Source organism: Perca flavescens, chromosome 13 (assembly GCF_004354835.1).
Source record: "Perca flavescens isolate YP-PL-M2 chromosome 13, PFLA_1.0, whole genome shotgun sequence".
NCBI classification, from domain to species: domain Eukaryota; kingdom Metazoa; phylum Chordata; class Actinopteri; order Perciformes; family Percidae; genus Perca; species Perca flavescens.
Genome location: NC_041343.1, coordinates 28,944,679 through 28,957,597, shown reverse-complemented (window position 1 = coordinate 28,957,597; position 12,919 = coordinate 28,944,679). Strand labels below are relative to the sequence as shown.

General features: G+C 39.5%; 1 protein-coding gene across 3 annotated transcripts; it reads right to left on the bottom strand.

The window, feature by feature from the left end:
- Positions 1 to 2,693: 2,693 nt before the first annotated feature.
- LOC114567141 (BRCA1-A complex subunit RAP80-like) lies at positions 2,694 to 12,181 on the bottom strand. 3 transcript variants are annotated; one of them, XM_028596089.1, is made up of 10 exons: positions 12,090 to 12,181; positions 10,245 to 10,337; positions 9,951 to 10,037; positions 8,744 to 8,928; positions 8,345 to 8,409; positions 6,552 to 6,636; positions 6,364 to 6,463; positions 6,090 to 6,138; positions 5,391 to 5,424; positions 2,694 to 3,355 (listed from the first exon to the last, which is right to left on the bottom strand). In XM_028596089.1, exons 7-10 carry the CDS (start codon positions 6,424 to 6,426, stop codon positions 3,175 to 3,177), a joined length of 327 nt encoding a protein of 108 aa, XP_028451890.1. In that variant the 5' UTR covers positions 6,427 to 6,463; positions 6,552 to 6,636; positions 8,345 to 8,409; positions 8,744 to 8,928; positions 9,951 to 10,037; positions 10,245 to 10,337; positions 12,090 to 12,181; the 3' UTR covers positions 2,694 to 3,174. The 3 variants fall into 3 exon arrangements, with proteins under 3 accessions (XP_028451890.1, XP_028451891.1, XP_028451892.1); XM_028596090.1 differs by lacking the exon at positions 12,090 to 12,181 and adding an exon at positions 11,902 to 12,082; XM_028596091.1 differs by lacking the exon at positions 12,090 to 12,181 and adding an exon at positions 11,922 to 12,082.
- Between the last annotated feature and the right edge of the window lie 738 nt (positions 12,182 to 12,919).

Genomic DNA, 12,919 nt, shown 5'->3' with positions numbered 1-12,919 from the left:
AGTAGCTTAAGAGAGAGTAAGAGTAAATGGCAGTGGTGGAAGTACATTTACTCAAATAGTGTACTTAACTACAAGGGTATTTTCTTTTTATAACACTTTATACTTTTCCACACATTTCTGATGGAAATATTTATTCTAAAGTGGGCCATTCTTCAAAATGAATTCTTTTACTTCTGGTACTTTAAGTATATTTTGATGTTTATTATTTATTTTTTATTTATTCATTCATTCACAATACCACTTCAAGCATTACAATACAGCTGGAGTACAAGATCAATTGGGTAGAGTGAATGGGTCCCCCAAAGCAGCTAGAAAATCTTATAGATGGGGGCCCATGATTCAAGAAAGGGTAGTTTAAGTGCAGAACTTTTATAGGCTACATGTAATAGAGTAGTTCTACTTTCACTTGAGTAAAAGGTCTGAGTACTTCTGCTGATTGGAACAATAAACTACAAACACGTTTGTAATTTTAAAAGTGGTGCAAACTAAAAGGTTTCAAGCACACTGCACTAAACATACCCTTTTTATTGGTTTGTCTGTTTCAACAGCCTGGAACAAACCGGTTGTGGTAGTTTTTCCAGTCGAGGAAGGATTTCCTGTCAGGAGTGATGTCATATCGGTTTACTTCTGATATGGATACTGTTAAAGTATCTTTCATAGTAAAACGTGGAAAAGTTTTTCCTTCTAAACTTCGGCCCGGTTGGTGCAACCGAACATTGTGACAAAGTCTTACAAAATAAGAGTTTCGGCAACGTTGTTGCATTGCGTCAAGGTCTCCCAAGAAAATGCAAGTAAAATGTAACAGCCGCAGCAGACAAACCCTGGGTCTGTGTGAAAGGGGAAGGACACAATTAGAAACAAACGCATAGTTCACCTGAACCAACGTGTGTTTAGTGAGTCACAGTGACTTTACTTCGTCAAGTCGGACAACTAGGAAATGTAACTCTAAAGTGCTAATACAGTAATCATGGCCGATACTCTGAGCATTGAGCAGTCAAATACAAAAAAGAAAAACAAGCAAATGATATTTCTATCAACTTTGCAGAAAATATTTTGATTGATAAAAATGGTCCACAGTTAAGAAAAAAAAACACTCAACTGAACTATTCTAAATGAAAAAAATATATTTTACAGTACAGTGACAACATTTTGGGGTTGCTTGGGTGCAAATGTGATCATTACACAAACCGGTTATGTCCTCTTTCAAAGCTCTGACCCTCACCAGGCGGTTTATGATCTTAAAGGGAAATTCTGAGGCTTCAGTATTGCTTCATTGCACTTGCTTCAGCATCCTGCATGCTGGAGTCGTAGTGAGAACAGGTGACGTGAGATCTCACAGCAGGTGGGTTTGATTCCCATTTAATATGCTAACAAATGCTAACAGTCGAATGCATCAAATCTGGAGATTTTTTATTTTCTCTGATCCAATTGGAGACGTGCATTGAACAAAAGACATTTCTCCTCATTTATAAGTGTCTCCTAGCAGACCAGAACTTGTCACTGTTGGATAAATGGAAAGTGGAGAGACAACTTTATTCTTAGCTCTAAAAAAAAAAAAGTCATGTTTGTCCTGAGGGTGGTGCCAGAAGAAAGGCCATATTGTAATGTAAATAAAAAAAGGATTTATCCTCTGTACGGTGGCCAATTAAGGACAGGACATCTCAGCTGTGCTTTGACCTGAACACTAATGCTGGTTTGTTAAGGTGCCTTAAGATCTGATGTGTGCATGTTAGAAAGCCACATTTGAGCTAAATTAGGAATCAGATTGTATTGCCATTCTGTGTTCACTTAATTATTCCGTCCGAAGTTGACTGAAGGAATCATTTCAAGCTGCACAGCTGCATCCATCTCAAACATAAAGAGCAGAAACAATACGTCAACTAATACATCAGTTGGAAAATGATTTGGCAACTACTTAGATAATCAATTAATCCCAAAAATGTGACACTTTCCCAGGTCCCAGCTTCTGAAATGTGAGATTCTTCTGCTCTTCTTTGTCATGATATGATTGTTAAATTAATATCTTTGGACTCTTGGCAGGAAATTACAATGTTTACTATTTCTTTTTGACATTTTAAACACAAAAACTGATTAATCGAGAAGATAATCTGTAGATGAATTGATAATGAAAATACTCGTTAGTTGAAGCTTGAAATTATTGCCATTTTTGTTTCCATTTTTCTGGCTCTGACACAAGATGACATACAGCGCTCTGATTGGCTGGTTGTTTGTCCACCAATCAATCAGATGTGATTCAGAGGTCCCGAATCAGGGTAGAATCACATAGCTTGTAATATTTGCATTAGCTAAACATTAGCTAAAATGCTAAAATCAGTGCAGACAAGCTAGCATGTGAACATGTGTACAGTTAGCATCGCACACTTCCAATATTATGAGGTTTGTAACACATTTTAGTGTAGCATGCTGATGTTTAACATTAGCATGATGACAATTTGATTTAATTTAAATGCTAATATTAGCATGGTTCATACAGAGCCTGGCTAACACTTCAGGTCAGCAAGCTAATATTTGGCATGTTGTGTTGGCATTTAAGTACACACAAGGCTGGATTCAGTCATTAGCTTTAGGTCATAAACTGTAAAATGTTTTGACCTGCAGGTGGGGCTAGAGAAGAGATCAGAGGATCACCAAAGTCAGTTGGATTTATCTGATGGAAAACATGAAAACATGAATGTTATTGAAAGTTTAATGGCAGTCCATCCAGTAGTTGTTGAGATATTTCAGACCCCAGTTGTGGACCAGCGGATCGGTTCTGTAGCCTCTCAGGTAGCACGGCTACAAACAACTTCACTTTTCACACTTCAAGTGAGCCCGTGAAATGTTTGTATGGATTTGATTTACACTTGAGACAGGGTTGAGACATTAGACGGACATTAAACTAAAGTTACAAAAAAGAAAATGTTCAATACATAAAGAGGTAGTCTGAAACACCTTCAACAGAAACAAACGTAATATTTAGTGGCACAAAAGAGTCAGAATGTGGTTTCCTTTGAACATTCAAGTGCTCAGTTGGTCATTGTTTACCTGCATAAATATGTGACATCAGGAAGGTGTTTCAGAACAAGTCTTTTCTAACGGTAATGTCACATCCAACCTGACGGGGTCTTTAGTTAAGGCTCTGGTTCCAGGATTTCAGTCTGCAGGACGTTGTCCTCATCTTCGTCTTTGGCGCAGGGTCTTGGCTCGATGCTGTTTCTTGAAGTCGATAAGGCAGCCGCTGGCCTCTGAGATCGGAGTGAAGGACCTGATGGGAGAGTTACTGATCCTTAGTGTTGAAGCGCCGCCTTCCTCTTCATCTTCATCATCATCATCATCCCGCAGAACAATGACCTCTCTAAAAGTGAACAAACACACAAGAAGACAAATACATAAAAGGCTCGTTAAATTAGAAAACATTTGTCCAAACTGGACCTAAATCATTTTCATTTGTCAATAAAAATATCCTCTGCCTGGTGTTTTCATCTAATAATGTACTAAACGTGTTTGACTCCCTCCTGTTTGTGTTGAATTAGTCTATATCCACGACGTTTCATTTCTGGGTTCCTCCGGATGTCTCATATCGGCCGGACGTCCGTTACCTTCCGCTTTCTTTGTGTTGGCGTTCTAACCTCTGGTGGAGGACTATGGTTAACTGCTCCTCAGATCTCTGCAGGGTAAATCCAGACAGCTAGCTAGACTATCTGTCCAATTGGAGTTTTCTGTTGCACGACTAAAACTACTTTTGAACGTACACGTGTTCCACCAAAACAAGTTTCTTCCAGAGGCTATTTAGCAGAGGCACCGTTGCTAAAAAGCGACCCTAAAACTACTTTTGTTGTTCCATCAAAACTAGTTCCTTCCAGGCTATTTATACCGCTTAGAGCCCAAGACGATTGTGATTGGTTTAAAGAAATGCCAATAAACTAGAGCTCGTTTTTCTACCATCCCAGAATGCTGTGTGGACTAGCCAGACCCTCCTCTGCAGCACTGTGGAGGAGGGTCTGACAATGCGAGACTAGTGTTGAATCAGATCAGTCAGACGTCACTAATGCACATTAAATAAGTTTTTCTTCCGCTCTGTGTTCATTTGCAGTGATAAGCTAATTGTGCATAAAGCTACAGCTGATACTTCTCAAATTCCAGCATGTATTTTACTAGACTTAAACATTCAGTAGTTGACAGGAAGTCACATTTAAACTTTGCATTGACAAAGTGCATTTTATTACATGTTTAATAAAAGAACACATCAGAAAACGAGAGTCAAATTAACCAAGCTGCATCTTATTAGCAGCAAATGGATTTAAAACACCAGCTGAATGGTTTAAGATCCCAAAATCTTTTGATCGTTAAGCACAAAAATGTCAAAAATAAATAAAATGCTCATCCAAGCTCCAAGAGCCCAAACTGATGTCTTCAAACTTTGATCTGGTCAAAAACCAAAATTATTGAATTTAAAATGACATAAAACTTCTTTACACCAGTTTAAAATGTTAACAATGTGTGTTGCTTTTGTGTTTTTTCCCTACATACATTATAAACTACATTTATAAGTTAAAGTCTACGTAACTTGATTCCCACGACAGCTTAAAGGAACACGCTGACTTATTGAGAATTTAGCTTATTCACTGTAACCCCCAGAGTAAGACAAGTCGATACATACCCTTCTCATCTCCATGCGTGCTGTAACGTTGTCTGACGGCTCCAGCATTAGCTTAGCCTAGCACAGATCCTGCAGGTAACTGGTTCCAACTAGCCTACTGCTCCCAACTGTGACAAAAGTGAAAAATAACGCCAATATGTTCCTATTTACATGTTGTGATTTGTAGAGTCACAGCGTGTACAAAAAAACAACGTAACATGAGACACAGCCGTCTTCTGACAGTAAACAAACCGGGAACTATATTTTCAGACAGGCTTGCTGCGAGCATATCACTCCGCCCAAGTACTATATTCTTCCGCCTGAGAATATAGTACATAGTTAGAAGACGGCTGTGTCTCATGTTACATTGTTTTTTGTACACGCTGTGACTCTATAAATCACAACATGTAAATAGGAACATGTTGGTGTTATTTGGTCACTTATTCGGAGCAGTAGGATTGCTGGAACCATTCAGCTGCAGGTTCTGTGCTGGCCTGATGCCGCTGGAGCCGTCAGACAGCCTTACAGCACGCATGGAGATGAGAAGGATATGTATCAACTTGTCTAACTCTGGGGGTTACAGTGAAGAAGCTAAATTCCCAATAAGTCGGCGTGTTCCTTTAAATGTGACGGTTGAGTTACGAGACCGACCAACGTCACTGTGAGAGATTCTGGATCAAAATGTCCACAGAGACAAACAAGTATTGTAGCATCAAATCCTAATGCCACAGTGTTTCTAAGATGTCTTTACCCTGGCTGGAGTTTGGATCCAGACGGCCCGGCCTCTGTGAACACACAACAACAAGTCAGGAAAAATATGAACCAATGAAAGTGACTGAACTAAGTCTACTACTACTACTACTACTATATTTTTGTTCTGAGGCAGCATAAACAAGTCTGGGTGTTGATCTGGTGATCTCATGGTGTCTGAGGAACTTTTACCTGAAAACCAGAATCAGAACTTTTATTAACTACTTGAGAAAAGTATTTAATAAAAACAGAATCTCTAGTGTTTTTGCTTAACAAGTAACTGAAATGATTAATCAATGATCAAGACTCAAGTTGCAGATTCATTTTCTATTGATCGATTGGTTGACTAACAGTTCAGCTGTAGCATAAACACCGTTCCATACAATTAATCGAACATGATGGTTCAAAAGTCTGCTCAGCGTTACGTCTGAGCTCTGTCTAAGATTTGGGCTTTAGGCGAGTTCAGTTGTCCACATCTGCTTCTTTCATGTAACACATAACCCTTTTAGTATTGAACCAGAGGAACTAAAGTAAAAATCCCTTTTGCTAGCACGCTAACACGCTAAACTAATATACATGCTAAACATCAGCATGTTAATATTTTGCTCAAAGCGCCACCGTGTCCAAGTACAGATTCACAGAGCAGCTAGGATCACTGCAGACTTTGTTACACCAAAAAAAAAAAAACTTTTAGACTCACCTGGACCTCTGCTCTCGGTTTGCTCCAGAGCGGACAGCAGATTTCCCTTCTGGTACATCAGAAATATAAATCAATTATTCTATATCAACAAAACAGATCACAGCCAAAAAGTGAGAACATAAACGTGAAAAGGGTTGAGTCGCATGTTTTTGTATCACCAAGAGTCAATTCAATTTACTTGTTTTTAACCTTGCGTCTGTAGATTTAAATCCGACTCACAGCGGACTCGTGCACTTTTATTGGTGTATATTATTGAGTGTGTGACGAGGCTTACTGCTGCAGTCTTTGACTTCTGCCGTTGGAGGCCGAACTCGGTGTGTTGGCTGTAGTCTTTCATTGGAACAGCTTTTTGACAGATGAAACATTTCTCGTAACTGTTGTGGAAAATAAAACCATATTAAAAAAAAAAAACTGTCCAAAAACACTGAGCTGTTCCTGTTGAATACGACCGGTTGTACCTACTTAATGCAAGTGTTGGAGGGTCCGTTGGTCTCTTCAGCAGTCGCCTCTGCTCTCCTTGTTCTCTTCCTGAGAGACTTCAATGACACTACACAGTGGAAAAGAAGGAGTCATTTTAAACCAGCAACACAAAAACACTGACATTATTTAAACTAATTTTCCCTTTTCGTCCAAAATAGAATTTATTGGCTTTAGAAATGTTTCTCAACATCACAGAGACAGGTCACCCTACGCACTGGAAAAAGCTTAATACATCAAGACAGACTAGGTTGAAAAAGAGGAGCAAGTTGTTGTCATGATATTGTTATGAATGTTTGTTCTGGATATCTTGCAAAACTTTATGATAAAGATTGGGCAAACGAAAAACCTTCCTGCGTTACGTTTTTTACACAAACCAGTGCACCAGAGATTCGTTGACCTCCAGAATAACTTGTTTTCCTACAGCTTCTGACATAAATATGAATGAAAAACTGCTGTAATTAACACAAGTTGAAGTTCTACTTCATGCACGGACATACTTTCCCAATGTTGGGAAAAAAAGAAAACATCTAAGATTTAGTGCTTTACCACCGCAAATTTCACAAGGGATGTGAGAGATATTTTTATTACTGAAAGTGACTACATGTAACTTTTTAATGTTTCTGAAACTGTGTCAATTTTCATACAATGATCTTCAATGACCTGTAACAGCAAACAAGACTAACAGTAAAAAGAACACTATTTTTATATAGTTTTTAGTAAGGCCTCTGCCCGGGTCTGATTTTTCCCGCCTGGTCACAGAATGATTTGCGGCAGGTAGACGGAGCTACAGTAACACATTCTGCCTGGTCACAGATTTCTTTCTAACACTGGAAAGCCTGCGTTAGCGTATCCAGCCAGCGGTGCCAGGTAAAAAGAAGCAGGAGATTTCTTTTATTTATGTATTACTTATGTTTTTCTATTTCTTTTGGACTAATTGTATTTTAATGTTATTTTATCTGCTGTAGTTATGGCTAATACTGGGGCAGGGCCATCACAGAAAGAAGGACATTAAACGAAGAACTAAAAGCTAAAAGGGAAAGTGAAAGACAAAAGCCGAGAGCGCAAGTCACACTTGATCGAGCTATCAACAGAGACAACTACGGGATTGTAAATGATTGATGAACAAACATTCATAACAATATCACAACAACAGCTTGCTAGTCTTTTACATGGTGGTGATGGCCCAGTGGATATGACACGTGCCTTTGGTGTGGGAGATCTGGGTTCAATTCCCACGGCGATACATCAACCAATGTGTCCCTGAGCAAGACACTTATCCCCTAGTTGCTCCAGAGGAGTGCGACCTCTGATAAATAGCAATTGTAAGTCGCTTTGGATAAAAGCGTCAGCTAAATGACATGTAATGTAATAACAAACCATCCCTGAATTGGCCCTCAGGTATGTAGTATGTCTATTTCAGTCATTGCGTGATGTGGTTGTACATCAGTAGCCAACATTAAATTACGTCCCCCTTCCATTTAGTGCGGCTGTTTTATTCCTTTTAATCCGTGTTTGTGTTAGCTTACTATTTTCTTTTCCCTTGTCTCCCTGTAACATTACTTGTGTAAGTTTCATGAAGCACTATATTAATCTAAGTTATTATTATGTTGGTTGCTACAACAATCTAATGCTGTGGGCTTGTGACACAGTGACAGTGATACGCGGCTTTTACTTATAAGACCAGCTCATAGAACTCATTTCCTTTGTGATCTACTGTATTGGAGCACTGACTGCAGATATAAACATGTATTTAGTATTACAGTCTTTAAACTCACCTCTGCTCCAGCGTCAGACACCATCATCAGATCTTGCGTCCTGTCGCCATCACTCAGTTGGGTTTCTGTTGTAACAACAACAACAACAACAACAACTCAGTGTGAGCAGTTTTGTTTTTCATGAAAAAGGCTTATTGTGAAGGGAAAACTGGATCCTAAAAGAAGGCAGTTTCTTTGCCTAGTGAGAATTTAATACAGCAATCATCTGCTGATCTGCTCTTGGTTGCTTAGGAAATACCAAACTCTCTTTGCTTTCTAATATTTTAAGCTAAATAACCAGATTCAGAAAACTCAAGTTGATGTGGACAAGGCGCGTTGAGAAAAAATAAATACATTTCACAACAATGACCTCAATAACTATAATAATAGTAAGTCCAAAAAAACGTGCAGCTTCAGTACCTGGACAAACCTCACAGTCATCGGTATCCTGTCCTTCTTCTTCCCTCTCCTCATTCTTCTCTTCTTTTTTGCTCTCTCGTTCCTCCTCTTCCTCCTCTGTGTCTTCTTCATCATCATCCTTTGCCTCAGCTGGAGGAGAATCAGCTGCTTCAGACAGCCGTTTGCCTCTCAGTCTGAGGCCGCGCCTGAAAATGTATTTAAATAAATAAACAGCACGTACCAAGAAAGAACATATGTCTGAATGGAACAAAAATAAAAATCTGAGAAATCTCATTTGTGTGCAGACTTCAGGATGCAGAACATAAGCTAAATTGGCAACTATTTTGATAATTGATTAATCTTTTTATTCCTTTTTTTAGGCAAATGTGCCAAATATCCAGCTTCTTAATTGTGGGAATTTTAAGCTTTTCTTTGTCTTATATATTTTTTTATTTTTGAAAAATAAACCGCTGCTTCAAATCTATCAATAACTCCATAGTCAAGCGTGTAGTATAGTCCTATCTACTGATTGTAATTAACTACTGACATCTAGTGGCAAAAAGACCTTATTACTGTTAATATAACTGTTACTGCAGACAAGCCTGTGCTGTACAAAAAATAGTTTTGGACCCTGAAGTGTGTTAAAACTGGAAAATGGCGGGATTAAGAGGGCTTAAAATGCTAGCATGCAAAATAAAACCATTCGATTTGTGGTTTCTGTTGGTCAGTATTTACCCAGAATGCAACAGAAGAAATACTGCTGTAGCTAGGCCTGTCACGATAACAAATTTTGCTGGACGATAAATTGTCCCAGAAATTATTGCAATAAGCAATAATATTGTCATTTTGAGACCATTTGCATCTAATATAATGATAATGGCATAATAATGCAGGTACACCTTTTCAAAGATCAATACACTTTTATTTCTAAACAATATTTAACACTGGAACTGGAAGACATTTTAAATATCCACAATATGTCTTTGAACCCTTAATATATTATGACGTATCACAAAACTGTAAGCAAGGAGATAACGGAGAAGCATGTCATAGTATAAAGAACACAACACAATGTGCATAAAAAAAAAAAAAAAAAAAAGAGTTAAAGTTTTATTTTTTAAACAATAATAACAACAGCTAGATCTACAATCTTTTGGATTCCTAAGTTATGGAGGAGAGAGAGTCAAAGCTCGCTGACACTGCTAAGTAGTGGCTCACTGTGACTGACCTGATGTCATGTTCAGCTTACTGGTTACAGCGAAGGCAGAGGGAGATGCTTCCAGGAGACCCGGCTGCTGCACACAAAGAGCTGCATCTAAACAAAACAAGGCACCAGATTCAGAAAACAAGTGTGGGAAAATAAGCTGAAGAGGGGACATTAGTAGGGGAAGGGATAGGGATGAATATTGATGGCTGTGGTAAGAGTTAGAGAAAAAGATCTATATAGATGAGCACAATATACTTTAACAGTTTTGAGTGTAAAAAATGAAGCACGCTGGACTTTGTGGTTTGCTATACTCACAGAGCTGCTGAGGTGAAGATAGTGTCCTTAGTGTCCCGGCTAAAGCCCAACCACAGGAGCAAACTGCTGCCTGGAATCACATGCTACTTGGAACTATAGACAGGAACAAGAACATCAGGAGGAAATTAGATTAATAAAGTGTTACATGTGAGCATGGCAACATGCAACATTTGATGGCACAGCTAGGAAGGGACTCCATGTGACTAACCATTTTTCCCAATATCTTAAACACTGAAATATATTGACTTTTTTAATGATAATATGCTTTAACTTAAAACATCCTACCTCACTCTAAACATAACCGACTACAGGTACATTTGAAACTTGACACTGGCATACAAAAGCATACAGTTGATGCAAGATAAAAGTTACTGTAACAGTAGGATAACATTAATCCAGACATATCGTCATAAACTACTGAAAGGTAGTTGTTGACATGTCATAGTAGGAAAAGCTCAGGTGTATTCAAACCCATTAATGATGGCTGTATTCCACTTAGGAGAGACCCTGGTATTAAACCATTACTGATGGCTGCATTCCACTTAGGAGAGACCCTGGTATTAAACCATTACTGATGGCTGCATTCCACTTAGGAGAGGTCCTGGTATTAAACCATTACTGATGGCTGCATTCCACTTAGGAGAGACCCTGGTATTAAACCATTACTGATGGCTGCATTCCACTTAGGAGAGACCCTGGTATTAAACCATTACTGATGGCATGCGTTCCACTTAGGAGAGACCCTGGTATTAAACCATTACTGATGGCTGCATTCCACTTAGGAGAGGTCCTGGTATTAAACCATTACTGATGGCTGCATTCCACTTAGGAGAGACCCTGGTATTAAACCATTACATGTGGCTGCATTCCACTTAGGAGAGACCCTGGTATTGTGCATGCTGACTCACTGAGGCCTAGTCCACACGGACACGGGTATTTTTATAACCGTGACTTTTTTTTACGCGGTTCGGCCTTCCGTCCACACGAAAACGCAGTTTCAGGGCACTGTAACCGAACATTTTTGAAAACTCCGGCCAGGGTGAGCATTTTCAGAAACGCCGGTTACAGTGTTGACGTGTGGACAGTATAACCGGGTTTTTTGCCTTGCGACGTCAGAGTGTGCGCCGTTATCCGCTGTGTTTGATGTCATATTGTGCGCCGCTAACTGCTTTGTTGATGTTTGTTGACGATTCTTTGCAATGGCTTGACAGCGTGTTTTTGCGTTTTCATGTGGACGGAGATTTATTTTAAACCAAGCATGTGTGGACGGGTTTTTTTTTTTTTAAAACGGAGGAGAAAAAACTCTGGTTATAAAAATACCCGTGTCCGTGTGGACTAGGCCTGAAATATCTTACTGGGACACTTGATGGATCTGAGCCATCGTTAAGGTTATCAATTTCAGCTGTGCTTTTCCTACTATGACCAGTCAAAATGTCTGCTGTGAAAAAGGTCCCTTGTGGCCGCTGCAGCTCGTGCAGTTAACGCGAAAATGTCACTACTTCCTAGTTAGCTGCCGTTGCCGCAACTTTAGCTTGCCTGCTGGCTGTTTTCATCCTGGACGAGACTCGTTAACTAGTGGCTCCGGGCTAGAGGCTACTATAACAAACCAAATGTGCATGGATGCATGCATTCTCATTCACTTCAAAAGCCCACTAACCGGGCACTTCAACTTCCAACCTTCTCTCGCTCGTTGCTGCCCGCCAACCGCCGCCGACGGGTGTTGGTACACGATATGGACAGTATATAAACTGGACCAACAGATCCCGTTGCTCTGGACGGAGAGACGGAGACCAGTGAAGGATATTAGAAGTGTAACCGAGCGTTTCTTATATTGTCTAGACTCACCGTTTGACTCTAAAATGAAGAAACGGGCTTACAATGCTGGAACCAAGACGGCACTGCACGTCTCACTTTATTTTTCAACCCCACACACAGTCAAAAACGTCACAAAGTTCAACGCTTTCTCCACTTCCGTTTTCCCCTTCAAAATAAAAGCTCGTTTACTACAACTTCCTCCTAAGCTTCAACTGAGAAGTTACACAATAAAATACCCATAGACAGTATATAAACTGGACCAACATGTTGCTTTGGACGGAGACCTACATCCATGACGGAGACCAGTGAAGGATATTAGAAGCACTTTTCTGGTGAGCGCTGAGCATTACTGCGCAGCCTCCAACTGAGAGAGACAACTTAGATGTGAAGTGAGCAATCTGAAAGTTGTAAGTCTTCTGGTAGCTGTGCCAAGAGAAATCTCAATCATTCCCAATCTTACAGAGAGAGCGTAGGTATACAGTATGTAAGGAGATAACATGGGCACAGGCCATTATTACAGGCCATTGTAGGCCACTACAATTATTTCTAACTAAAATGCTAGTTAACATTAGTAATTAAACCTAAACGGCTAATGTAAGTCGAAACTGTCTGGGAGCTTCTCCTGTACTATACGGTAATCGTTTTTTACAAAAACATCTGCTATGGAGCCAAAACGTGAGGTTCAAGGTAATGGAGCCTTTTATACATTGTCATGTTTCTTTAGAAATAAAAAATGGACAAATAGAGTCTTAAAACGCTTCAGATGTAAAGTTATTCGCTGTCAAAGTGACGTCAAAATGAATGGCAGTCAGTGGAATGCTAACAGGAGGTGATCGTTTTGTAGCATCAAAATGGCGCCA

Excerpts from the sequence above, each read along its gene's own strand:
- LOC114567141 (XM_028596089.1), bottom strand. The coding sequence starts at position 6,426 with ATGAAAGACTACAGCCAACACACCGAGTTCGGCCTCCAACGGCAGAAG. Across the intron at positions 6,139-6,363 it reads AGAAGTCAAAGACTGCAGCA|AAGGGAAATCTGCTGTCCGC; the intron begins GTAAGCCTCGTC and ends CTGATGTACCAG. Across the intron at positions 3,356-5,390 it reads GGATCCAAACTCCAGCCAGG|AGAGGTCATTGTTCTGCGGG; the intron begins GTAAAGACATCT and ends GTTCACTTTTAG.